At 42.5% G+C, this 26,697-nt stretch overlaps 2 protein-coding genes across 13 annotated transcripts in view; both read left to right on the top strand.

Annotated features, from left to right (window-relative positions):
• Nucleotides 1–12,739, top strand: part of LOC118388158 (chromodomain-helicase-DNA-binding protein 5-like) — a 59,383-nt gene extending 46,644 nt beyond the window's left edge. For 6 of the 9 annotated variants that reach the window (XM_052526816.1, XM_052526813.1, XM_052526809.1 and 3 more), the window contains 6 exons: nt 136–244; nt 394–526; nt 5,522–5,783; nt 5,872–6,035; nt 6,232–6,358; nt 6,643–12,739. In XM_052526816.1, the coding sequence (XP_052382776.1) occupies nt 136–244; nt 394–526; nt 5,522–5,783; nt 5,872–6,035; nt 6,232–6,358; nt 6,643–6,767 (920 nt within the window). In that variant the 3' untranslated portion in view covers nt 6,768–12,739. The remainder of the gene's footprint in view (nt 1–135; nt 245–393; nt 527–5,521; nt 5,784–5,871; nt 6,036–6,231; nt 6,359–6,642) is intronic. The other 3 variants (XM_052526814.1, XM_052526817.1, XM_052526815.1) reach the window with 2 other exon arrangements.
• A 1,046-nt stretch (nt 12,740–13,785) lies between these two features.
• Nucleotides 13,786–26,697, top strand: part of arhgef10la (Rho guanine nucleotide exchange factor (GEF) 10-like a) — a 114,247-nt gene continuing 101,335 nt past the window's right edge. For 2 of the 4 annotated variants that reach the window (XM_052526820.1, XM_052526818.1), the window contains exons 1-3: nt 13,786–14,067; nt 23,152–23,433; nt 24,198–24,225. In XM_052526820.1, the coding sequence (XP_052382780.1) occupies nt 23,157–23,433; nt 24,198–24,225 (305 nt within the window). In that variant the 5' untranslated portion in view covers nt 13,786–14,067; nt 23,152–23,156. Of the gene's footprint in view, nt 14,068–21,020; nt 21,181–23,151; nt 23,434–23,474; nt 23,812–24,197; nt 24,226–26,697 lie in introns of those variants that run through there. The other 2 variants (XM_052526819.1, XM_052526821.1) reach the window with 2 other exon arrangements.

The raw sequence follows: 26,697 nt of genomic DNA, 5'->3' as shown, positions 1-26,697 counted from the left end.
CCCCAGCATGAATCAAACCTACAATCCTGGTGTTACAAGCGTCATGCTCTACCAATTGAGCCATACAGGACAGCTAAGGTATAGGAAGGAACACTACATGTTTGGTCAGGTCTAATGTTTGTTAATCTCTGTCAGAGCTACACACCCTGTGGCAGAACGAGGAGCGGGCCGCTGTGTCATCTGGGAAGATGTATGACATCTGGCACCGTCGCCACGACTACTGGTTGCTGGCTGGCATCGTAACGTATCCTTCCTCTGCATCTTACAGAGCTGGTCAGAATTCACAGTGCACAGTAATTCACTTGTCTGGTCTCAGAGGAGCTGAAGTCTTAAAGCTATTTGTGATGTGAAGTTCTTTTATAATGTTTGTTTTCACTGACGGGGGAACCTCAGACATGGCTATGCCCGCTGGCAGGACATTCAGAACGACCCACGTTATGCCATCCTCAATGAGCCCTTCAAGACTGAGATGCACAAGGGGAACTACCTGGAGATGAAGAACAAGTTCCTGGCTCGCCGCTTTAAGGTGAGATGCTTCTTGCTGTCATAAAAACACATTTGTGGACATCCTGAATCTGAATAGTGGGCAAAACAACATTCAATATCTCTAAAGCACTATTAGTTTAGTGGTATCCACTGTTTGTTTTTTTAGTTAGGGAGGAAGAGGACAGCGTTTTAGGGGGCCATGGAATCGCAGGCCACAGTGACTGGGCCTAGTCATGCTATAGATGGTGGTGTAGATGAGGCTGGGCCTAGTCATGCTATAGATGGTGGTGTAGATGAGGCTGGGCCTAGTCATGCTATAGATGGTGGTGTAGATGAGGCTGGGCCTAGTCATGCTATAGATGGTGGTGTAGATGAGGCTGGGTCTAGTCATGCTATAGATGGTGGTGTAGATGAGGCTGGGTCTAGTCATGCTATAGATGGTGGTGTAGATGAGGCTGGGTCTAGTCATGCTATAGATGGTGGTGTAGATGAGGCTGGGTCTAGTCATGCTATAGATGGTGGTGTAGATGAGGCTGGGCCTAGTCATGCTATAGATGGTGGTGTAGATGAGGCTGGGTCTAGTCATGCTATAGATGGTGGTGTAGATGAGGCTGGGTCTAGTCATGCTATAGATGGTGGTGTAGATGAGGCTGGGTCTAGTCATGCTATAGAGATGGTGGTGTAGATGAGGCTGGGCCTAGTCATGACATGGATGGTGGTGTAGATGAGACTGGGTCTAGTCATGACATGGATGGTGGTGTAGATGAGGCTGGGCCTAGTCTTGCTATAGATGGTGGTGTAGATGAGGCTGGGTCTAGTCATGACATGGATGGTGGTGTAGATGAGACTGGGTCTAGTCATGACATGGATGGTGGTGTAGATGAGGCTGGGCCTAGTCTTGCTATAGATGGTGGTGTAGATGAGGCTGGGTCTAGTCATGACATGGATGGTGGTGTAGATGAGACTGGGTCTAGTCATGACATGGATGGTGGTGTAGATGAGACTGGGTCTAGTCATGACATGGATGGTGGTGTAGATGAGGCTGGGTCTAGTCATGACATGGATGGTGGTGTGGATGAGGCTGGATCTAGTCATGCTATAGATGGTGGTGTAGATGAGACTGGGTCTAGTCATGACATGGAGGGGTGTGTAGATGATGCTGGGTCTAGTCAGGTTATGCTAGTGGATGAGGAGAGTATAGTGGGGAAGGGGAAGCGACTGGAGGGGTGTGTATATGATGCTGGGTATAGTCAGGTTATGCTAGTGGATGAGGAGAGTATAGTGGGGAAGGGGAAGTGACCGGAGGGGTCTGTAGATGATGCTGGGTCTAGTCAGGTTATGCTAGTGGATGAGGAGAGTATAGTGGGGAAGGGGAAGCGACTGGAGGGGTGTGTATATGATGCTGGGTATAGTCAGGTTATGCTAGTGGATGAGGAGAGTATAGTGGGGAAGGGGAAGTGACCGGAGGGGTCTGTAGATGATGCTGGGTCTAGTCAGGTTATGCTAGTGGATGAGGAGAGTATAGTGGGGAAGGGGAAGCGACTGGAGGGGTGTGTAGATGATGCAGGGTCTAGTCAGGTTATGCTAGTGGATGAGGAGAGTATAGTGGGGAAGGGGAAGCGACTGGAGGGGTGTGTAGATGATGCTGGGTCTAGTCAGGTTATGCTAGTGGATGAGGAGAGTATAGTGGGGAAGGGGAAGCGACTGGAGGGGTGTGTAGATGATGCTGGGTCTAGTCAGGTTATGCTAGTGGATGAGGAGAGTATAGTGGGGAAGGGGAAGCGACTGGAGGGGTGTGTGGAGGACGGTGTCAAGCGGAACAGGAAAAAGGGGGGAGAAGACAGGAGGTGGGAGGGGAGGCTGGTGTGGTCAAAGGCGCAAAGGAACCTTTGCCTGGTGCTGGGGGGTCTGAGGAGGAGGACGATGAGGATGCTTTTTTGTCTGACTCCTCAATGGGTCCAGAGCTGAGAGGCAAAGGGTCAAAGTACACGGTGAGGGAACTGTCAAGGTTCCTGAATGAGATAAAGGGAAAAAGGTTCATCTTGAAGCTTGTTTTTTTGCTGTCTGGGAAGGTTTGTAAGATCAGTACAACACGTTATGAAAAATGAGGGGCATGGTGTCCTCTCACCCGGAAACGTTTAGGTTGAGGAAGTAGGTCACAACCGTGCGGAAGGGTCTACCTTCAGACACTGTTTAGATTCATAATTTTTTTCTGGCACTGGAGCTATTTGAGCTTTGCTATTGGTCTTATTCTTTGCTGGTTTTTCTCCCACTACTTATGGAGACACTTCGGGTAGGCTCGCTCAATATAAATGGTGCCAGAGATGCAGTAAAGAGGAGTCTGTTGGGGTGAATATGTAATACAAAAAAAAGTACAGGTGTTGTTTCTGCAGGAGACGCATAGTGATGTGGTCCTTCTGTAGCACAGTTGGTAGAGCATGGCGCTTTATAACGCCAGGGTAGTGGGTTCGATTCCCGGGACCACCCATACGTAGAATGTATGCACACATGACTGTAAGTCGCTTTGGATAAAAGCGTCTGCTAAATGGCATATATTATTATTATTATATTAATGAAGTCGATTTGGGACTCTGGTGGAAAGGGGCAAGTGTGTTGCGCCATGGAACAAATGTTAGTGCAGGGGTGGCAATCGTTGCACCGTGCCTGGCCGTAAAAATGTGCTCCTCAAAGGAGGTGTGTAGGAGTAGACTGCTTGTAGTAAAATAAAAATAAAATTGTCCTTATAAATGTGTATGCGCCTAACACAGGGAGAGAGAGAGGGGGCGTCTGTTTGAGTGTCTTAGACAGGAACTCTCACAGGTAGTGCCTGAGGAGACGCTGGTGGTTGGCGGGGACTGGAACTGTACTATGGATTATACAAAAGACTGAAATGGGGAGGAGCCTCATTCAGGCTCAGTGGGGGTGTTAAATGACATCATTAAGCAGTTTGACATAGTGGATGTTTGGAGAACTAGATATCCCAACACAAGATAGTATACATGGGGGAAGGTCTTTGGGGCTAGGGTGAGTGCAGCCCGACTCGATCGGTTTTATATGTCCAGGAATCAGAGTAATAGGCTGCTGGGCGCTACCATTCTCCCAGTAGGTTTTTCAGATCACCACATAACCATGGCTCGGCTGTCTGTTTCACCAGGGCATCGGCAGGGATCCTATTAGAAGTTTAATGTAAAGTTCTTACACATTTTGCTCAAGCTTCCAGACTTTTTGGGAAAGATGGGGGCATCGAAGAGAGGAGTATCAGTCTCTGAGTCAATGGTGGGATATTGGAAAAGTCCAAATTCTGCTTTTCTGTCAACAGTATACAGCTTTCTCATCCTCAGAGGCTAGGGTGAACTTGAGCATAGTATCAGTGAAGTGGAGGTAGAGCTGGCGGGGCAAGGCAATGTAGGCCTTCAGGCTAATTTAGCTGAATTACGTAAGGACTTGGGCAGTTTACATAGGGACCTTAGTATAAAACCGTGGAGTTGTTTATGGCAGAACTGTGTGATCCTATGTGTGCTGAGGTTTTGTTTGCAGAAATCCCAAAGCGCTCTCTGGCACATAGGTATGAAATGGACATTCCCATGAACTGGCAGAGGCCATAACCCAAATGGCACCACCCGGGGGTCAATGGACTTCCAGTACAGTTTTATGAAAAATTCTGGGGAATAATTGGACTGGACTTCTTTTGCGTGTTGCATGAGTGCATCGAAGTAGGAGAGTTGCCAATGAGCTGCCGTCGGGCTGTTCTGACTCTCTATCCCAAAAAAGGGGACTTGTGTGAACTTGGGCGGCAGTCTAGTGGTTAGAGCGTTGGGCCAGTAACCGAAGGGTTGCTAGATCGAATCCCAGAGCTGACAAGGTAAAAATCTGTTGTTCTGCCCCCGAACAAGGCAGTTAACCCACTGTTCCTAGGCCGTCATTGTAAATAAGAATTTGTTCTTAACTGACTTGCCTAGTTAAATGAAATTTGCAAAATATATTTTTTTAAAGAACTGGAGGCCTTGTTAGATTTTAACACTCTGAGCCTGGCCACTAACAGCTCGTTGGCACGGATCGACCCAGGAGTCAGACAGGGGTGTGTCCTTTCTGTGTCATGAGTGAAACTGTGATTCATGTGTTTCTGTGTGCACCAGGTTAATGCCTTTAATGTCTCTGTTGGAATGTCTGTGTGAGAGGTTGGGAGTGGAGTTTACTGACGGGATGTTTATAATGGGGTACAGGTATTCAAAAAAGGAAAATGCCAGATTTGTGTTTCTGTTTGCTCAGGCAAAGTTGGCTATTTAGCTTACAAGGAGGAACAGGGTCAAAGGTGGGGGGATAACAGACCCTTTACTATTATTTAATGGGATGGTCTCTGCGTGTCTTAGGGTGGAATGTGAGTTCTATTAAAATTATAAAAAGTGTGTAGATGTTTCAGGAGACACAGTGGGGCAAAAAAGTATTTAGTCAGCCACCAATTGTGCAAGTTCTCCCAATTAAAAAGATGCGAGAGGCCTGTAATTTTCATCATAGGTACACTTCAACTATGACAGACAAAATGAGAAAAGAAAATCACATTGTAGGATTTTTAATGAATTTATTTGCAAATTATGGTGGAAAACAAGTATTTGGTCAATAACAAAAGTTTATCTCAATACTTTTTTATATACCCTTTGTTGGCAATGACAGAGGTCAAACGTTTTCTGTAAGTCTTCACAAGGTTTTCACACACGGTTGCTGTTTTTTTGGCCCATTCCTCCATGCAGATCTCCTCTAGAGCAGTGATGTTCTCCCCCAAGATGACTGACTAAATACTTTTTTGCCCCACTGTATGTTGTGGGGGGGTTGTCTGTACAGCTGGAGAAGATGGGTTTGGTATATGGTTGTAGAAGCAGTGAAATTTGGTTAGTCTAATGTGTTGTTTTGTATCGTGGGGTAGAGGGCAGTACAGGGAATATTCATTTTTAAAGGGGGGGATGGTGAGGTTTTAATAAAATGAAATGAGGATGTATTATTAAAGAAAGACAATGTCAAAAGTCTCTCTCTCTTTTAGCTGTTGGAACAGGCTCTGGTGATAGAGGAGCAGTTAAGAAGGGCAGCGTACTTGAATATGACCCAGGACCCCAACCACCCGGCTATGGCCCTGAATACCCGCTTTGCTGAGGTGGAGTGTCTGGCTGAGTCCCACCAGCACCTGTCCAAGGAGTCTCTGGCCGGAAACAAGCCAGCCAACGCTGTGCTGCACAAAGGTCTGTCATCTCCCAGTGTGTACACAGCAGCAGGACTAAAACACTGTCTACAAACTCAAGATCTGGGTGAATAAAAATTAAGTATTGCATCAACTGTAGATAAGATTGGATACATTAGTGCATTCTTGTCATTGATGGTGTCTGTGTGTTCCAGTACTGAACCAGCTGGAGGAGCTGCTGAGTGATATGAAGGCAGATGTGACGCGGCTTCCCAACATGTTGTCCCGGATCCCCCCGGTGTCTGCCCGTTTGCAGATGTCTGAGAGGAGCATCCTCAGCCGCCTCACCAGCCGCGGCAATGAACCTCCACCCCAACAGGTACTGTACGGGCATGGGCTCGGTTATGGCGATAGGTGGGTTAGGATTGGTACAATTAGGTTTAGTTTGGTTGGAGCAAGGTTAGGCTCAGGGTACTGTAGGTTTGGCTTGGTTTAGTTGGGGTGCTTTGGTTTGGTAAGTCATTTTGGTCGTCATTGACAAGATGTGTAAATTGTGTTCTGTACTCTACCTCCAGCCGTTCGGCCAGAGCTCATTTGCCTGTTCCCAGATGTACAGCACTGGTTTTGGGGGCAGCTTCCGGGGGCCTGTGGGAGGAGCCATGGTCAACTACAGCCAGATGCCCCTGGGACCCTACGTCAGTGGTAAGAGGCCTGTCTCTGCACGACTGTAGGTCTAACTGTAAGATGAGATGTTCCTTATCTGAACAGCCGAGGACAGAAACTGCAAGATAACTGAAAAAGATGGAGCACTGTAAGATGAAATGCTGCTCTGTGTCCCTTTCTAATAATATGTTAGGGAATGAAAAGCTTAAAATGTTTTATGTGGGTCATTTATTTTTCTGAGCACCCTTTCTTTGGTATCCCTGTTTGATATCCCTTCACCCCCCTCCCCCCAAATTATTCCCCCCCGGGACCCCCTCTTCTAGTGTCCAACGGCCCCCCACCCCCGTCCAGCCACCTGGACAAGAAGTCCTGCGACCCGCTGAGGGACGTCACCACCCCTGACCTCAAGTCAGGCAAACCCAGTGATGTCATCTGTATTGAAGATTAGATCAGCTATCCCAAAATTGATCTGGAGTCAGCCAAGCCCAGGGATGTCAACTATTATATAAATGATTACAGAATCTTCGCACCCCCCCTTCCTCATCCTCCCCTCTCCTGTAAGAAGCTCTCTGTCTATGGATCAGAGAATAATACACAGAAGTATTTATCTATCGTATGAATTGCACTTCTATCTTTCGAGGATTCTTCAACATACTTCATGCAGTAGCTATTTGCTTTTATGACTTAGGTTGGTGAGTCAAGCAGAGGAACAGTCTATTAGGATGTGAGAGTCAAACGACCTCAGACGCCCGGCTTCTGCTAACTGACACGTGGAAGGGAAGTGATCTTATAGAATGACTGGAACCGCCCTGTCTGAAGGGGAAAGTATTGGCTACAGGAAGAGCTGCAAAAAGTGAAAGTACACATGGTCGATGAGCCGGTGGAGGTGCCAATGCTCCGGAGCTGCTGTAATGAGAATCATCTGTGTCTATTCATTGACTTTAGGCCTGGCTCTGCTCGTTCATTCTGAGTCTTTTCCTTCTGCGTTCATCTTTTGCCTATTCTTTGTGCATCGGGACCGACCTCTGCTGGAGCAGTGTGCTTTAGCTACGTACACATAGAAGGAAAATAGAACTATGAAGGCATAAGGCTCCCATCCTAGAATTATAGAGCTCATAAGTGGGTGCTGATACGGCAGCCACATCTCTCATTATGTTTACTTCGTGTTAGTTTTTATAGTTTTATGGCAGAGCCTTGAGTTGGAACTTGTAAGAATAAGCGTGACTTTAAGGAAGTACAGCTACACTATGCCTCAACCCCTAAAGACTGCCATCTCCCGCCTCTGGAGAAAGGGATCCTAGTTACAGAGCTGCATTAGCTATTAATATACTAAGGGGTTCTCCCATGTAATGTACATAGTTCAAGAGACTGCTGTTTATTTTGCCTTGCATTGTCATTGTGAATTTGACGCATACATGCATAAAACTGTAACAGGCTGGATTAGTGCAAAAAGTGAAGATCACATAGAAGTTACTAGCCTATTTCTGCAAATGTACATGTATTTCTTTAATATTTGAATGTGATTATTGGCCAACCTCCGGGGCCATGACTAGTGTGTGTTATAAACAGAATTTTCTCCTGTCTGTCATATGGTTGGGATGTCAAGCTAACTGTGTACTGGACATGGTGCTGGATGGGAGTAATTCTGTTGCCTTTAACACATACAAGTTATTGTGTTATTGTTCCCCAAAGCGCCTCCTTCCCTCCCTCTTCCATTGTGAGAAATTAAAAACTAAAAAGTGCTTATGACACTACGTCACCTTTTGGCCTGGGTTTCATGTTTTCCATGAAATGTGCGTTATTGTGTGTGCTTCTTTTTAAGGTAAAGTGTTATTTCAGAATGTACTGCTTTAGTGCCACTTAAAGAGGTCTGCTCACTCCATGGCCCTGATGGCTAATGTCCCAGATTGTATGCTTGATAATCTTATAAATGGGTGGAATTATTTCCATTGAGAACTGAGGGCAGTGGTTGAATAAGATAGCTAATTCAATCATCAATAGATTATAATCTTCATAGAGGTTTTGATAGCCAAGGTTGGATAGCCATACAGTAAAAGTATCAAAAGCTGTTTTTGTTTTCTTGTTTTTTGATGTTTTGTTTTATATGGGTTCCTTGGAATGGAACTGTTTATTGCATTACATGTTGTGAGGACTAAACCGTATCTGAGCGACAGCATGGATTCACTTGACAATACGTTTTATTCCATCTGTCTGCTAATGTGAAACTACCTTTTTATATGTTCAATGAGACTTAATTTGTTGAGATTTTTCATGAATGTGTGTATTACATTTACTCATTGAAAACCTTAAAGGCCCCAGTGCAGTCAAAAACGTGAATAACCTGTGTTTTATATATATTTCCACACTATGAGGTTGGAATAATACTGTGAAAATGATGATTAATGTCCTTTTAGTGTAAGAGCTTTTTGAAAAGACTGCCTGAAATTTCAACCTATTTTCATGGGACGGAGTTTTGGCCTGCCTGGTGACATCACCAGGCGGTAAATTAGTTAACAGACCAATTTGTAAGTCGCTCTGGATAAGAGCGTCTGCTAAATGACTTAAATGTGAAATGTGAAATTAGAAAGAGAGCTCCAAACCTCTCAATAACAGCTAGTTTTCAGTTTACCCTCCCCACTCAAGATCACTCCCAGACAGTCCTGGCAAAATTCTTGCTTGAAATATTGCTCTTTGCTAAAAAAAATAAATAAGCTTTTTGTTTCATTTTTATCATTTTAATCAAAAACAATCACAGTAAGGCAATTAATTGTTACCCAGAAATAATTTTATATTGAGATAAGAACGTCTGCATTGGACCTTTAAATGAGATGTTTGCTCTTATTTTTCTCTCAAAGACTAGAGGCATTACACTACCGTTCAAAAGTTTGGGGTCACATAGAAATTTCCTTGTTTTTGAAAGAAACAAATAGCATCAAATTGATCAGAAATACAGTGTAGACATTGTTAATGTTGTAAATGACTATTGTAGCTGGAAATGGCAGATTTTTTATGGAATATCTACAAAAGCGTACAGAGACCAATTATCAGCAACCATCACTCCTGTGTCGCAATAGCACGTCCAAGTTTATCATTTTGAAAGGCTAATAGATCATTAGAAACCCCTTTTGCAATTATGCTAGCACAGCTGAGAACTGTAGTCATTTTTAAAGAAGTAATAAAACTGGCCTTCTTTAGACTAGTTGAGTATCTGGAGCATCAGCATTTGTGGGTTTGATTACAGGCTCAAAATGGCTAGAAACAAAGTACTTTCTTCTGAAACTCGTCAGTCTGTTCTTGTTCTGAGAAATGAAGGCTATTCCATGCAAGAATTTGTCAAGAAACTGAAGATCTCGTGTAACGCCGTACTACTCCCTTCACAGAACAGCGCAAACTGGACCTAACCAGAAAAGAAAGAGGAGTGGGAGGCCCCTCCGCAATAAAAAAGTGCATGGCGCCAAATTCAAAACAACAAAAATCTCATACTTAAAATTCCTCAAGCATACAAGTATTTTACCACATTTTTAAAGATAAAACTCTCGTTAATCCAGCCACAGTGTCTGATTCCCAAAAGGATTTACAGTGAAAGTACCACAAACGATTATGTTAGTTCACCACCAAGCCACAGAAAAACACAGCCATTTTTCCAGGCAGAGAGAGGAGTCACAAAAAGCAGAAATATAGATAAAATTAATCACTAACCTTTGATGATCTTCATCAGATGACACTCATAGGACTTCATGTTACACAATACATGTATGTTTTGTTTGATAAAGTTCATATTTATATTTAAAAATCTGAGTTTACATTGGCGCGTTACGTTCAGTAGTTCTAAAACATGCGGTGATTGTGCAGAGTGCCACATCAAATGACAGAAATACTCATAATAAACATTGATAAATTATACATGGAACTTTAGATAAACTTCTCCTTAATGCAACCGCTGTGTCAGATAATTAAAAAAAAAAACTTTACGTAGAAAGCAAACCATGCAATAATCTGAGTACAGCCTTTAGACAACAAAGCAGCCAAAAGATACCCACCATATTGGGTAGTCAACATTACTCAGAAAAGGCATTTTAAATATTCACTTACCTTTGATGATCTTCATCAGAATGCACTCCCAGGAATCCCAGTTCCACCATAAATGTTTCATTTGTTCGATAATGTCCACCAGTTATGTCCAAATATCTTCTTTTGTTAGGGCGTTTGGTAAACAAATCCAAAAGCGCGTTCAGGTCGCGCCGAATGAAAAGTTCAAAAAGTTCCGTTACAGCCCATAGAAACATGCCAAACTAAGTATGGAATTAATCTTTAGGATGCTTTTAACATAAAACTTAATTAATGTTCCAACCGGACAATTCCTTTGTCTGTAAAAATGAAGTGGAATATAGCTACCTTCCACGTGAGCGAGCATGACCGAGGCTATGGCACTCTGCCAGACCACTCACTCAAAGAGCTCTTATGAGCCCCTCCTTTTAGAGTATAATCTTCAAAACAGGTTCTAAATACTGTTGACATCTAGTGGAAGCCGTGGGAAGTGAAACATAACTAATATCCCACTGTATCTTCAATGGGGGCTGAGTTGAAAAACTACAAACCTCAGATTTCCCACTTCCTGGTTGGATTTTTTCTCTGGTTTTTGCCTGCCATATGAGATCTGTTATACTCAGACATCATTCAAACAGTTTTAGAAACGTCAGAGTGTTTTCTATCCAAATGTATTAATTATATGCATATTCTAGCTTTTACGGCTGAGTAGCAGGCAGCTTAATTTGGGCACATTTTTCATCCAAGCTACCCAATACTGCCCCCTACCCCAAATAAGTTAATTTCTCAGAACAAGAATAGACTGATGAGTTTCAGAAGAAAGTTATTTGTTTCTAGCCGTGTAATCGAACCCACAAACGCTGATACTCAACTAGTCTAAAGGCCAGTTTTATTGCTTCAGTAATTCAGGACAACAGTTTTTAGCTATGCTAACATAATTGCAAAAGGGGTTTCTAATGGTCTACTAGCCTTTTAAAATTATAAACTTGGATTAGCTAAGACAACATGCCATTGGAACATAGGAGTGATGGTTGCTGATAATGGGTCTCTGTACGCCTATGTAGATATTCCATAAAAAATCTGCCGTTTCCAGCTACAATAGTCATTTACAACATTAACCATGTCTACACTGTATATCTGATCAATTTGATGTTATTTTAATGGACAACAAAATGTGCTTTACTTTTAAAAACAAGGACATTTCTAAGTGACCCCAAACTTTTGAACGGTAGTGTACCTATTTGTATTATTTTTAATGACACGGCTATAGCCCTCATGTGGAGGTCTTGAGAAAGGAATTGTAAATGGACTGTCCTGAACTGAAGAGATTACTGTATACAGGGTGTGATTGTAGCTCTGCTCTATAGGCTTTTTATATGAATGTTCTGAGGTGCTCTGTTGGCTGAAAAGTGTTACTGCAGTGTCTGCCCATGTCTGACTGTCTTCTCAGACAAAGCACTTTACCTGAAGTTTAACTGAGTGCAGTATCACACGGCCTTGACTGACCTCATTCAATTACAAACACAACAATAGATATTGGCCAGTTGAAATAGGAATAACAAATAGGGCACATGTCAGTTCTTAGGCTACTATTTTGCCCCCAATTTAGTGCGTGTTTATCAGTGCTGTTCTGTCCATGGAGTGTACAGTCCCAGTGTTTCTGTTCAGCCTGTTACTCCATTTGTAAGTCATGCGAGGGTCACTGTGTGGACTAGCTATAGTGTAGGTTTGGACAAGACCCACACACCTTGTCATTGATTGAAATAGTGTTACTGGATAGCAGCATATAACAACGCTATGTAAATACTAAGATTTACAGTGCTTTGTCTCTCTCATACTCTTATCGATCATGTACCTAACTACACAGTATGCATGAGAGAAACTGAATGTTGCAGGGTAGTTGCCATAGAACTGCAATGTGCACACAGGATGTGTTCAATCAAATCCACATGTCTGTTTCCTTAGGGAGTGCTGAAGTGACTATGAAATGCAATCAAACTGAAGTCAGTATGAATGTAATGTGTTTGTAAGAAGGCCTCAGTCTAATACTATAAATATATTTACAGTGTATGTACATGCTTATAAACAAGGCTTCAAAAGCTACCAAATGACCCTGGTAAAGGCACCTTTGTTGCAGTGAATGTACAGCATGTGAAATCTTTTGTATGAAGGTTCACTTTGGTAAAGTCCGTAAAGTTCAGAGATGGTTGCTCTGTGTAGCTAGCTTTGAGAGAGACATTGAATTCAAGCAGTGTTATAATGGTACAGATGTTTGTGCTAAATTGCAAATGAATGAAAAAAGTGAATTGTCATCTTTTACTTTGTACTCTGTGTATTTGTTCAATGTGTTTTAATAAATCCCCTCGACAACAATAGACATACCTCATTGCTTAAATACAGATCTGAGAAAATAAGCTAATTCTCAGTTTGAGTATGTGTGCGCTGTGAAGTTCTATATTTTAAGGTGACTTTCTTTTGCTGAGAGTGAAACCCACAGGGCAGAAGGAAGGTTGGCTGCTCAAAAAAGACATGGAACAGCACAAATGAGGAGAAGATGAAGGCAGGAACCACCTGGAATGAAATCCAGAAAACGTTCCAGAACAGAGTTTTCTGGAGTTGCAGCTCTGAGGCCCTTTGTTCCACTAGGAGTTGAAAGGAATACACCAAGTAAGTCAAGTTGCCTTGAAACATCAATAAATAGAATTAATAAATAGTTTGATTTTAGAACTGCAGGCTTGTTAATGGGGCTTGACCCCTGATGTCTGCCAGTGGTCCAGGTCACTCACTGCCTTGCCGTAAAGTAAATTAACTTAGGAGCAGAAATTGAGCCATTGACATATTAAGTCAGAGTTCAAGACATTCAGCCAATCACAGCTTTTACGGTACATTATTCTCTTTCCTTGAATATATAAATTGACCAAAATGTTTGAACCTAAAAAGGAGATGTTTACTGACAATTGTTACACGGTACTTATAAAACACACATTGCACTAATATTCTCAGGTACTTCTCTTTCCTCTACTGATGTCCATCTTAGTTCAGTTGACATTAGTATTTTTTCATTTTAAAATTTGTATTCCTCAAGTCCTTGGCTTGGTGATGTAATCACTAACATTGTTCCAAACTATTCCCCCTTTCACCCAAGTTTCCCATCCTAATACCTCTTGGCCCACCCTCTACATCTGCATATCTGCTCTGATTGGGCATGTGCCATACTTTAGCATTTCTATTGGCCGAAGCCAAGACTTTTGCTCTGCCATTGGCCAATCAATGCTGCGAAAGCCCTTTGGCCTGCTTTGTGTCTGTTAAGCAGCAGGGGGCAGGAGATTGGAGGAGGGAGGGAGGGACTAAACATAAGGGGAGAGAAAAAGAGGGAAGAGGGACAGAAAGAAAGGGCAAGAAATTGTGAGAAAGAGAGCGAGAGGGAGGGACTGAACCATAGAATCGAGAGAGGAGGGAGTAGGGGGAGCCTCATTCAGAGCAGCTAGTGTGAGGAGTGGAGCTGACCTAATGTGGGAAAGTAAACAGTATTTCCAGTCTATTCTGCCGGAGCCCTAGGAGCTCTTAAAGCAGACATACAGGGGAATGAGTGAGGAACCTGCCAGTATATAAGCAGAATGTTCATGGGAGGTAACCAGGATTAAAGAGTCCACAGGGAGTAACTGAAGCTTGTTGGAGGAAATACTACAGAGGACAAGAAGGTGAGATATGTATTTTTATTGTATTCTACTATACACACTCTCCCTCTTTTTTTGTTTCACTTCTCTGCATGTTCACCAAGACAAGAGCTTTGTGGAAGGGGCCATGGAGGGAGTGGGGGTGGGTGGGTGTGTTGTTTTGTGCTCTCAGACCCTGGGTCCGATAGCTTGCAGCTTCGGGCAGCGGAGTTACAGAGGAGGAAAGGAGAGCAGAGGCAATACCCAAAGCCGGGTGGCCTCTTTGTTGAATACACTCTTTCACAGACGATTACACCAGGACTAACCTTCAGAGAGGGCTGTGTCTGGGGCTTGGCTACCCATATTATCAAGGGAAGACCATGAGGCACCATCTATAGGGAGGATCTATACATTGATTCCAGGCAGAACTGGGCCAGAGATACTCCACTCCAGTATATACATTACTGTACCCCCTCCATAGCCCCAGGCTGAAACAGGAGTCGTCTATCCAGCCCTAGTCTTGGGGCTCCTTCCTGGAGTACAATAGCCCCTCCCTGAATGAATTTCACGCTGCCTCATCCCCACAGAGGAGAAAGGAATGGGGAGAGGGGGACCTCTGATCTGCATTTTGGAAAGATGTAGTGTTTCCCGCTTTAGTCGGATGTCCCAGCATTCCCTGAGTCAGACTGTTAAACTTTTGTTCGACAATAAAGTTCCATTAATTAATAGTCCATGCATGTCTGGCCTGGAGCTTAAACCACAAAGATTCTCCTATGAATGGGACCCCACTCGCCTTTTCCTCTCACGCCATAGTGAATACACAGCTGAGGCCTTCCCACTCCCGGAAGCCCTAGGGGAATTAGTACAGACAGTTATGGATGAAGACCGGCATGAAAATATAATAACCGTCATAACCGCTTAAAAAAAGAATTGTAAAGAATGGCTGACTGAAGACGGGACGGTCGGACATTCGTGCCCGTTTCCGCTGTAACGTGAAACTTTATTGCTCCTCGCTAAAACAAGCAAGGTGTTGTAGCGAATCATTATTTTAGGCAACGGCCCCTCCCTGCAGCAGCAGCACACCTAGAAATATAATATATTTCAATGGCAGCATATGCAGTCAGGAGCGGGGGGGGGGGGCGTTTTAACAGTGAGCGCGGTCATTTGGCTGACCAATAAGTCATCCAAAATTCCATGACCATCACAGCCCTACCATCTCTCTGTACTGTGTCACATCCTTCATGCTTGCTGTAACTGTGCCGTAAGTTGCATTCATACATTAATAGCAAAGTCAAATTCCTACGACTACATCAAAGGGACAGCTCAACCCCCCCTCTGTATAGTAGCAGCTAACAATTCTGTATAATGATACTGAACAACAACCCTGGCTGGCCAAGACTGAACAATAGGGAAGTATCAACAATGAACATGTATACAAAGCTTCAAACCGAGCTTTCATTGGCCCAAGAAAAGATCATTCAGATGCGCCATTGACAGAGATCACAATGGAGAGTGTGGGAACAGGACACCCAGGTCAGTGAACCTGCTGTCACACAGTGATGTTTTGGTCATTCTGACACCCAACCATAACCCTAGATGGGAAAGTTTGATTATTAAGGCCTTACCATACACCTAGAATGTTTGATCTTGGTTAAACTCGTCACATACACAGTTTACAGCAGGTATAAAAGGTGCAGTGAAATGCTTACATGCTAGCTTCCTCAACATTGTAGTACGTTATAAATAATAATAAAAAATAAGTCAATAGAGGAAGGTAGTATGGATAGTAATAAAACTGCTATGTACACAGCAGGATGTACAATATACATTTATGAATGTGCAATGTCAACTGTGACTACGTTACAAATATAAAGTGGATTTATACTATAATTACATTGCTATTAGGGAAGTGACTTACCTGCAGTGTTTGGACTTAGGTATGTACTGTGACAAGGTATGTACTGTGACAAAGTATGTACTGTGACAAGAAAAAGTATGTGAACCCTTTGGAATTATCTGGATTTCTGCATAAACTGGTTATAAAATTAGATCTGATCTTCATCTAAGTCACAACAACAGACAAACACAGTCTGCTTAAACTAATAACACACAAATGATTGTCTTTTTCTTGTTTATATTGAATACGCAATTTAAACATTCACAGTGTTGGTTGGAAAAATTATGTGAACCCCAAGGCTAATTAATGACTTCTCCAAACGCTAATTGGAGTCAGGAGTCCGCTAACCTGGTGTACAATCAATGAGACGAGATTGGAGATGTTGTTCAGAGCTGCCCTGCCGTATTAAAAACATTCACAAAATTGGAGTTTGCTTTTCACATTGCCTGATGTGAACCATGCCTCGAACAAAAGAGATCTCAGAAGACCCAATATTTAGAATTGTTGACTTGCATAAAGCTGGAAAGGGTTACAGAAGTATGTCAAAAATCCTTGATGTTCATCAGTCCACGGTAAGACAAATTGTCTGTAAATGGAGAAAGTTCAGCACTGTTGCTACTCTTCTTTGGAGTGGCCGTCCTGTAAAGATGACTGCGTGAGCACAGAGCAGCATGCTCAATGAGGTTAAGCTAAAGAACATTCTAACATCTCTGTTGACGAGTCTATGATACGTATAACACTAAACAAGAATGGTGTTCATGGGAGGACACCATGGAAGAAGCCACTGCTGTCCAAAAAAAAACTTTCCATGTCTGAAGTTCGCTAAAAAAACATCTGGATGTTCCACAGCACTACTGGCAAAATATTCTGTGGACAGATGAAACTATAGTTGAGTTGCTTGGAAGGAACACACAGCACTATGTGTGGAGGAAAAAAGGCACAACACACCAACATCAAAACTTCATCCCAACTGTAAAGTATGATGGAGGGAGCATCATGGTTTTGGGCTGCTTTGCTGCCTCAGGGCCTGGACGGTATGCTATCATCGACGGAAAAATTAATTACCAAGTTTATCAAGGCATTTTTCAGGAGAATGTAATGCTATCTGTCCACCAATTGAAGCTCAACAGAAGTTGGGTGATGCAACAGGACAATGACCTAAAACACAGAAGTAAATCAACAACAGAATGGCTTCTACAGAAGAAAATACGCCTTCTGGAGTGGCCCAGTCCGAGTCCTGACCTCAACCTGATTGAAATGCTGTGGCATGACCTCAAGTGAGCGGTTCACACCAGACATCCCAAGAATATTGCTGAACTGAAACAGTTTTGTAAAGAGGAATGGACCAAAATTCCTCCTGACCGTTGTGCTGGTCTTGTCACGACTCCGACCGAAGGTGACTTCCCTTCCCGTTCGGGTGGCGCTCGGCGCTCGTCGTCGCCGGCCTACTAGCTGCCACTGATTATTTCCTCCCCCTCCTTATGTGTTTATTGAGTGCACCTGTTTTGAGTTAGGTAGTTAGTGTAAGGCTTTATTAGTCAGCCGGCCCGCATGGTTCCTTGTGCGGGATTAATTATTGTGACCGTCTGTTTGGTGTACTTGTGTGCACGTCTATGGGTTTTGTGTTTTCCCGTTTTGTGTTTTTTTTCTGGACAGTTTAAGTCCCCCTGTTTGGGGCATTTGTTTGTTCATTACGCCCTGTGTTTTCGTGAGGGTTGGCTTATGTTCACCGTTTCTCTGTGCATTAAAATAGCACTCCCCTGAACTCTCTGCTTCCTGCGCCTGACTCCTCACCCACTACACTCAGACCGTTACAGGTCTGTTCTGCAACTACAGAAAACATTTGTTTGTTGCTGCCAGAGGGTCAACCAGTTATTAAATCCAAGGGTTCACATACTTTTCCCACCCTGCACTGTGAATGTTTACACGGTGTGTTCAATAAAGACATGAAAACGTATAATTGTTTGCGTGTTATTGGTTTAAGCAGACTGTGTTTGTCAGTTGTTGTGACCTAGTTGAAGATCAGATCAAATTTTATGACCAATTTATGCAGAAATCCAGATTTCTCCAAAGGGTTCACATACTTTTTCTTGCCACTGTATAGTCAGTACAGTCAGTGATCAGAGCCCAGATGGAGAAACAGTGGAGAACAGTAACACTCACTGTGACCTTGAGTAGTGTGACTACCATCACAGACTACCTTCGTGCACAGTGGGCACAACCGCTTCTGTAGTGGAGGGCAACTGAAGGCCAATGTGGCTCTTGTATGAATAATGTATACCTGCATGTCTGAACAGTGCCGACCACGGCAGTGCGTATGAAAGCAGCGCATCATGAATGTTTCACTATGCTGTCCATACAGTCTATGATGCTGACACATATTTGTTCTCAATGTTCAGTAATCAGTACACTATAACACAGCTTTCTGTACTGTAGCTTACAATGGAGCTTACATCAGGAGAAAAACAAACTGAGTTCTGGTTTATGATAAATTCTACTCTGAGTTAAATCTGACAGTCAGATAATCTAACAGGTCCCTATGCTCAATGTTTGGCAGGAGTTAGTTGGGGAATCGAGGAGGCATACAATCCATTAGTATGTGTTGCAAACACTCCCACTCACGGAGCTCTGTTTTTGACAGCTAAAGGATGACAGACAACTGCTTCTGACCAGATTAACTGTTTCTTGCGTCTAAATGGGTTGTCTCACATCCCTATCTCTTGACGACAAGACTATTTCCTTTGGGATCTTGATATTCAGAAAAAGGAGGAAGAACTTCTTTGGACTGATATGTTCCATTGCATCTCCTGTCTAGTAGAGAGTGGAAGTTTGGAAACCAGTCAAACCACCCTCTATAAAACCAAGGAAGAGCCTAGATAAAAGAAGGCTGTTTTAGTTGCCTTCTGTAAGAATTCCGTTGCTGTTTATTCAGTCTATACTCCACCAGCTGTGGCTCTGTTCTATTGTCCATTGATGCACCCTGACTCCCTCTCCTTGCCTAACCAATGACTGCCCCGGCCTGGGCCTTATGCGGGCAGCCAGCACTGGACTCATGTCTTTGTGGGGGATACTGCACATTCAGTTCAGCAGATCTCTCCCATCTCATGTTTTAATTCAAACATCTCTATGAATCCAGGTTGCAGTTGCACATTCTATACTCCCAAACATTGAATCATTAGGAAATGTGTGCCTTCCTCCTGTCTGTAATTGCACCATCTGCTTTTGCATCCAGCAGTGAACAGTGAACAGGGAGTGTTCTGGAAGTCAAGGTCCAACCAAAGACCTCCTTGTCGCCTCTGCATCTTCTCCAAACATTTTCACACCATGGCTGTGCTGAACTCTTTATTTGCGTTAGGGTGTGTGGTTGTGTTTGTTTCATTTTAATTCTGCAAGGTACTGTATCCAATTTCCTCAAGAATGCCTTTAGGACAGAACAAGTTCAAGCTTGGTTTCCTCTTATCCTAGTCTCTTTTAACAGGCAGTCTAAAATATTTTTCACTTCAAGTTTGGTTTTTAAATTTATGTTGTACAAAAGTATTTCAACAAAAGGAGGGGGTTTCCTGAGTTTGAAGAGGCTATACATTCATGTACATACTACCTCAATTGGCCTGACCAACCAGTGCTCCCACACATTGGCTAACTGGGCTATCTGCATTGTGTCCCGTCACCCATCCCCGGCCAACCCCTGTTTTTTACGCTACTGCTACTTTCTGTTCACCAGATATGTATAGTCACTTTAACCATATCTACATGTACATAGTACCTCAATCAGCCCGACGAACCGGTGTCTGTATGTAGCCTCTCTACTTTTATAGCCTCACTACTGTTTATAGCCTCACTACTGTTATTTTTCACTGTCTTTTTACTGTTGTTTTTATTTCTTCACTTACATATTGTTCACCTAATACCTTTTTGCACTATTGGTTAGAGCCTGTAAGTAAGCATTTCACTATAAGGTCACCTGTTGTATTCAGCGTACGTGAAAAATAAACTTTGATTTGATTTGTCAGGCAGCAAACTATTTTCTGCTGGCAATGTCAAGTGCATATTTTATGCAAAACGTGACATCTCATTCATTTTCATTTTGCAATTGTATTGTGTTAGTATTTAATACATATTGCTCAATGTCAAAGAACTTAGGGGATGCTCTGCTCGAAAGATCATATCAATTACACCAACAAAACTTATTATGAAAGATTATTTTGCCAATCATGCTTTTCCTTCTCTGGAAAAAACCCTGGTGATTTTTCCATTATACATGGCGGTAGACTACTAAAGTATTTAACTTGGAGGGAGGAGCAGTTCTCATTGATTTTATCCCACAGATCCTCCATTATACTGAGCAGAGCATGGCTCTGACATATCACATACTGCACAGCATGGTCATCACCCTCTGACCTGTGATCTCACTCCCAGACAGTCCAGCAGTTCTGTGACCAATGCAGAAACAATGCTTTCTGAGAGTGAGCAGAGCTTTTCCCCTACAAAAGGCTCATTGTTTATTAGAGCAGTAAGTGGGCCGTCTGGAGAAACTGGGTTTGTGGTACAGCGAAGAGGATAGAGGCCGTGGTGGGCTGGGTCCACACATGACCAGAATTGCACCGACCGAGTGAGGATATGGTCTTAGTATTACCCTGAAGAAAAGTGACTGCAATTTTCAAACCTGGCCTACTTTGCCACTCATGTTTAATACGTCTCAAATTAAGATTAGAAAAGTATCCCTGTTTAGTAGTTTCAAGCCATCACCATGCCAACAACATTATAGTACCCCACTCCCTATAACTGACCTAATTTCCTGATAGAACTGTCAGGAGAGGGTTGAGTCAGACTTTGTATTCAGTGGAGGTTTTGGGATGAAAATGAATTGTGCAATGATCTCTAAATGGGCCAGCTCCAAACTCTTTTGCCGCCCATGTTTTGGTCCACCCCACTTTACCCTATGCTGTCATTCCCCAAGGGGGCGTGCAAACAGGCCAATCAGGGCCAGGAATGTTCCTGCAGAGGAAACAGTTCAGCACTAATCGAAATGTAAAGCAGATGCTGCACTATGAGACTTCACTAGAACTCCAGGACTCAGGAGTGGTGCTCTGCTAAGGATACAGAGCCGCCCTCTACATGTAGGGAAACCCCCCCAGCTATGAGGTTGAGGTATTTAGGCCAGACACATTGTATTTAGTGAGAGGAATACCTTATTAAAATGACAAAAACAACCCGTATGGGCTCATCACCGTCAGGGTATAGATATCTCCTTTAATCTTCAGGTAAGCCCTGTCAGACTGTTTAATTATGCTAACAGCCTTTCTCAGCTATTTTGTCCTGCTTTTATACTGGAACTGTAATCCCCTCTGTTGCATGTCTCTTCCTTTGTGGTTCTGGAGGCAGCCATAATTCTGCCGTGCTTAAAGGATTGGAATTTTTCACAGTACTGAGAAAGCAAACTAGTCAAAACAACCTGTTGCTAGTGACCCACATTCAGTAATGTAGGTAATACAGCGTAGTGGTCACAACAACTCAACTCTGACCAGACTTAACTATTGTTTTTTTTATTTACATCAGATGATCCAGTGAAATGATTTAGTGACCTGTGAATCCAGGAATAGACTGTTTCTTCACAAAATATCTTGCAGTTGTCTAAATATTATTTTGTATCACAATACATGTCTATGTAAACAGTATGAGGCTAATGTTTCCAAACTGACGTAACATAGTAAATGTACATCTGGGACACTCAAATTAGTATGATATATTACGTTTGGTATGGTATGTATTCATTTGTGGATGTCCATCATCCATTTCTTATGATATGTTACAAATTGCAATTTGTTGTGGCTAATGTTAGCTAGGTGGCTAAAGTTAGCTAGGCTAGGGGTTAGGGTTAAGGTTAGTGTTAAGGTTAGGGTTTGGAGTTAGGTTAAAGGGTTAAGGTTAGTGTAAGGATTAGCTATCATGCTAAGTGGTTGCAAAGTAGCTAAAAGTAATAAGTAGTTGCAAATTAGCTCAAATGCTAAAGTTGTCTGTGATGAAATTCGAACACACAACCTTCGGGTTGTTAGACATTTGTGTTATACACCTACCCAACCACCCTACTTTCATGTTTGCCTTAAGTTACCTTCTGTCCTATGGAACCATACCAAATGTAACATATTATACTAATTTCAGTGTCCCAGATTAACGTTTGCTGTTACGTCTAGTCTATGAGACCAGGCTGATGTTTCACACCATTGTTTTTTCTGGAATTTAGATTGGAATGAAACTAAAACCAGTGGTGGAAATAGTACCCAATTGCCATACTTGAGTAAGGGGAAAGGGGGATACCTAGTCAGTTGTACCACTGAAGGTATTCAACTGAAATTAAGTTTAACCTGAAGATAATGACTTAAGTAAAAGTGAAAGTCACCCAGTAAAATACTACTTGACAAAGTATTTGGTTTTAAATATACGGTACTTAAGTATCAAAAGTAAGTATATAAATAATTTAAAATTCCTTATATTAAGCAAACCAGATGGCACAATTCTTTCCTTCTTTTTACGGATCGCCAGGGGCACACTCCAACACTCAGACATCATTTACAAATGAAGCATGTGTGTGTAGTGAGTCCGTTTTCCTGTCCTGCTAAGCATTCAAAATGTAACGGGTACTTTTGGTTGTCAGGGGAAATGAAAAAAAGTACATTTTCTTTAGGAATGTAGTGAAGTAAAAGTTGTCAAAAATATACATATAAGTACAGATAATCAAATATTTTGTAATAGGGGGAACTGGAGCCCATTCCAACATAATTCCACCTTTTAAGTTTTCACCCTGAGTTCTCAGCAGCCAGCACCCATACACAAACTACAGATTAGAGTCTTAGTACTGTGTAAAGTTTAAACAACGATTAGTCATTGAAAAAAGAGCACAAAGTAAATAAGCTTTACCAAAATAGTTTGTCATGTATATGAAATGGACGTTCCACTTGAAGTGGCTTAAAACCTTTGCATGATCATGGTGGTTACATAGATACCTTAGTACACTTTATTAGTACTTACAACTGTTATACCTTTTTGTGGTTTGTGTATTTATACATTTAACTATTTATATGTGTTTGCTTTGTAAACAAAAACTCCAATCAGTTTCTAAATTGTAGCAAATTTTGGGAAGTCAAGTGCATGTCAGTTTTTGTCAGACAAGGAACATTATTTCAGTTTTTTCTTCAACATTTGTACTATCCCTTTGTCTCTGTTCTCTGTTCCAGAGCTTATGTCCACTGTGAATTATCAGCAACAACAGAGGGAGGAAGAGGAGGAGGAAGATGAAGAGCAAGGAGAGAAGTTTGAGTTTGATGACAGTGCTGATGAGAAAGACCCAGTGGAAGCCATGCAAACGGCAAACGAGTCATCTATGGAGGCCACAAGCCAACCACAGGACAATGCAGTAACAACACCCCTTGCACACTCACAACAGCACCTCAATGCAATGCCCCCTGCTGGTCAGGAGGACAATCCCTCACAGGGACAAGACTCCACGGCCTCTTCAGGTAAAGTGTTTTCATAATATCTTCAGACAGACGGTCGTAAAGAGAGCCGGGTTCTAATTGAATAAAGAGCAGTGAAACTCTGGTTGATATCAGTATGCTGTTGACTACCTGAGTCATGTTGCCAAACAAGCTCTGTTAATTACACTCCTTGCTAAATAAAGAGATTTAAATCTATGTGAACTTCTGTCGGACAAAATGAAGCGATTAGTGCTTAATTAAAATACTTCTCACGAAGCCTACGCGTAGTAATCCGTTAAGTGGGTTGTGGTGCATTTCTCCACTGGGGAATTCTGGGGTTGATGATGCTGTACGGTGGAAGCCTGTTACCCAGCGGATGGTGGAGGACACGGGCGTCCGGCTGGGACTTTGCCCTCCCAGGTGAGATGAGAGGGCTCACATTGTCTCTGGATAAATTAAATCATGGTTTGAATAGGAATATCTTCCATAAAAGCTGATTTGCACACAGGACCTATATAGCGCTAATAATACAATTCCTGTGGTCTGTTTTCATCAGCGATTGTCTTCTTGGAGACACAGGACCTACCGCTCTTCATAAAACAAGGTCAATTAAGATGAAGTAAAGAGGAAATAAGATATACTTTTGTATAGTTTTCCTCACATTGAGACCTATCTGGATGTATTCCAAACTTTTTAGCTGTCCTTCCCATATGGTACACGTTGTACAAGTTATAGTAACAAACAAAAGCATGATGTTACATAAAAAAAAAGATGTCTAATGTCTCCCGCTTCATTTCTCCCCACAGGTGTTCCAGTTAGCAACCCACCCAGGCGGTAAGAGACTCTCTGCTTTCTATCTGCATTCCATTTTCAGGGGTTGTGTGGTTTGGCCTCATAGGAGGAAACATCTGTCTTCATTAAGTTATCAATATACTGTATTAGCATGACCCAAAATCAAAAACATCTCTTTTTTCATAGAGAAGGGGCGTGTCAAAGTAGAAAGGTATGATATGTTTGGAAAAGGAAATCAAAGGAGATGGCAAATCTGTGACAGAGGCTATGTTGGGAAAAAAACTCTTCCATGTCTAACATATTGAATCAGTAGCCTAAACAGGTACTCTGTAGTCTACAGGTTATAGCAGTTTGCAGTGTAAAAAGATGTATATGAGTTAGGGGGTTCACTAGAATGTACATTAGAAACATGTTATCAACCTTTTAATTTGGGGTCCCCTGTCTTGGTGGGGGCCACTGGTCCTGGTTAGGTCCCAGCATGATGGTGTGCTAGGAAGTGTGCTGGGAAACCCGTGCTGATAGGAGAGCCAGGGCCTGTCGTTCCTGTGGGCTTTCCTGTGCTGAAAAGCGGGGTGTATGTGAGTGACTGTGATAGTGTGTATCTCTCAGTGTGTCTGTGTGTGTATGTTTGAACAGGGTTGGATTGTGAGAGAAGGGACTGTGGTTTCTGCGATTTCTCCTCTGGAAGATTTCTGCTGAGTAGACTGTTTCACTGCGGGTCAATATTCTCCCTTTCCTAGTGGAGCTATCAATAGCTTTTTCCTCCAACAAGGTGTAAGGTGTGTGTCAGCACGTTTGCTCTGTGTGTCTGTTTCAGCTCAGATTCAGATATTTTTGCATCGCAAAGAATACTTTGTAGTAGAAACATTGTTGTAGAACATGCATAACATGTCTACAGGTCTATTCAAGTCAGGAAAGCAGTGGTATTGTGTGTGTGTGTGTGCGCGTGTCTAGGTGCATCTGTTGATTCTTTGACAGATAGCTTTCATTAAGTGAGACCCTTAAGATGAAAAGTCCTGGACAACGGTCACCATGACAACTTGACACTTGACATTTATATGGCTCTGCTTTATGTTCAGTTGAGCTGTAGTCTTAGAGTAGAGGGGCTCACATTTAACACTCCACCGAAGCAACCCCACTTTACAACACTCCTTTTCCTTTTTCCTTTATCTTCATTCCACCTTTCCTTGCTGTCTGCTCTGCACAGTATTCTGCTTAGTGGTAGATCTGCAAGCTGGGTTTGCAAGCTGTTCAAGTAAACAATGTTACAAAGGACACAGATACCGTATACAGACCTGTGTACACTGTCAGGGCGCAGACGCAAGATGCAGTTGCTATAGCAGGTGGTGTGTTGTTTGATTAGACTCGTTATAGTAACTGTAGTTACAATGAAGGTCTAGCTAGCCCATCATCAGCATGGTCAGCACTATTTCCATAGAGACGGGAGGAAAGCCAAGTAAACATGGCTCCCTGGTTGACTGTGTTCTGTAGTTAGAGGGCGTTGAAACACATCTAAGGCCTTGCATTCAGGCTGCTCACACTGTGCCTCCGTCTGTTCTATTTGCATTGAAACACGTTTGCCATTTCTTCTGCTATAGGCCTATGACTCACAGGGGCTTGTATAGACAAGTGAAGGGCGTAGGCCTACAAAGATGAACCATACAATATATACTTTTCCAGTCTTTTAAACATTGAAATAGTTTGTGTTCTCAAAAAACGTCTGGTTAAATACCCATTTGAAACCACAGTAATGAGACATGCGTTCTGTATGAATTTTACAGAACAGAACAGGTTTCTTGTGTTTCATGATGAGGCATTTCATATGCTGTGTTATTAATATGTCTGAGGCACATTCTACCCCAGCATAGTTTTTCTTACCATTTATTTTAGAAAGTTCTTATTCATAGAAAACTGCTTGAGTAGACATTACTCTGTAAAAACTCTTAGCTGTAATATGTTGGGTTGTCTTTGCCAGCCCCATGAGCTGCTTCCTGACTGAGTCTGGTGTCTTTGGGGAGGCAGTGCAATGTGAACAGTTGAAACGTTTATTAGCGGACATTACTAGTAACTGGGTTTGAAGTTTCAACATTGCTCAAACAAGCTTTAGCTGACGCCTTTTTGTTGTCTTGCCAAAGAAGGTAATGCAATAATATATACAGAAAGTCTGGCCAACAGGTTGCTTGCAAGCTATATTTGGCTTAAAAATATTTCCTACACAACTAAACTGTGTAATTCTGTAAACATTGAGGACTGTCAGGCATGCCTGGAATAGGGGAGAGGTACAGTATCTTGCTGACTGATTGACATACTGGCTGTTGGCAAAGCCGAGAGGGATGGTGGGAGGGATGCATTTAATGAGATTGGTTTCTCCTCCATCCCAGATCTAGCTGTATAATCAAGCATGTGGGAGGATTGCTGTAACTCTCACTGGTAGCTTGAAAACATAGGAAAGTGGTAGCTCTTTACAGAATACCTACAAGATCAGTATTAGGAGATGTCTCAAAGGCAATATTC

The sequence above is a fragment of the Oncorhynchus keta genome, chromosome 10, assembly GCF_023373465.1.
Source record: "Oncorhynchus keta strain PuntledgeMale-10-30-2019 chromosome 10, Oket_V2, whole genome shotgun sequence".
NCBI classification, from domain to species: Eukaryota; Metazoa; Chordata; class Actinopteri; order Salmoniformes; family Salmonidae; genus Oncorhynchus; species Oncorhynchus keta.
This window is presented reverse-complemented; position numbering and strand designations above follow the sequence as displayed.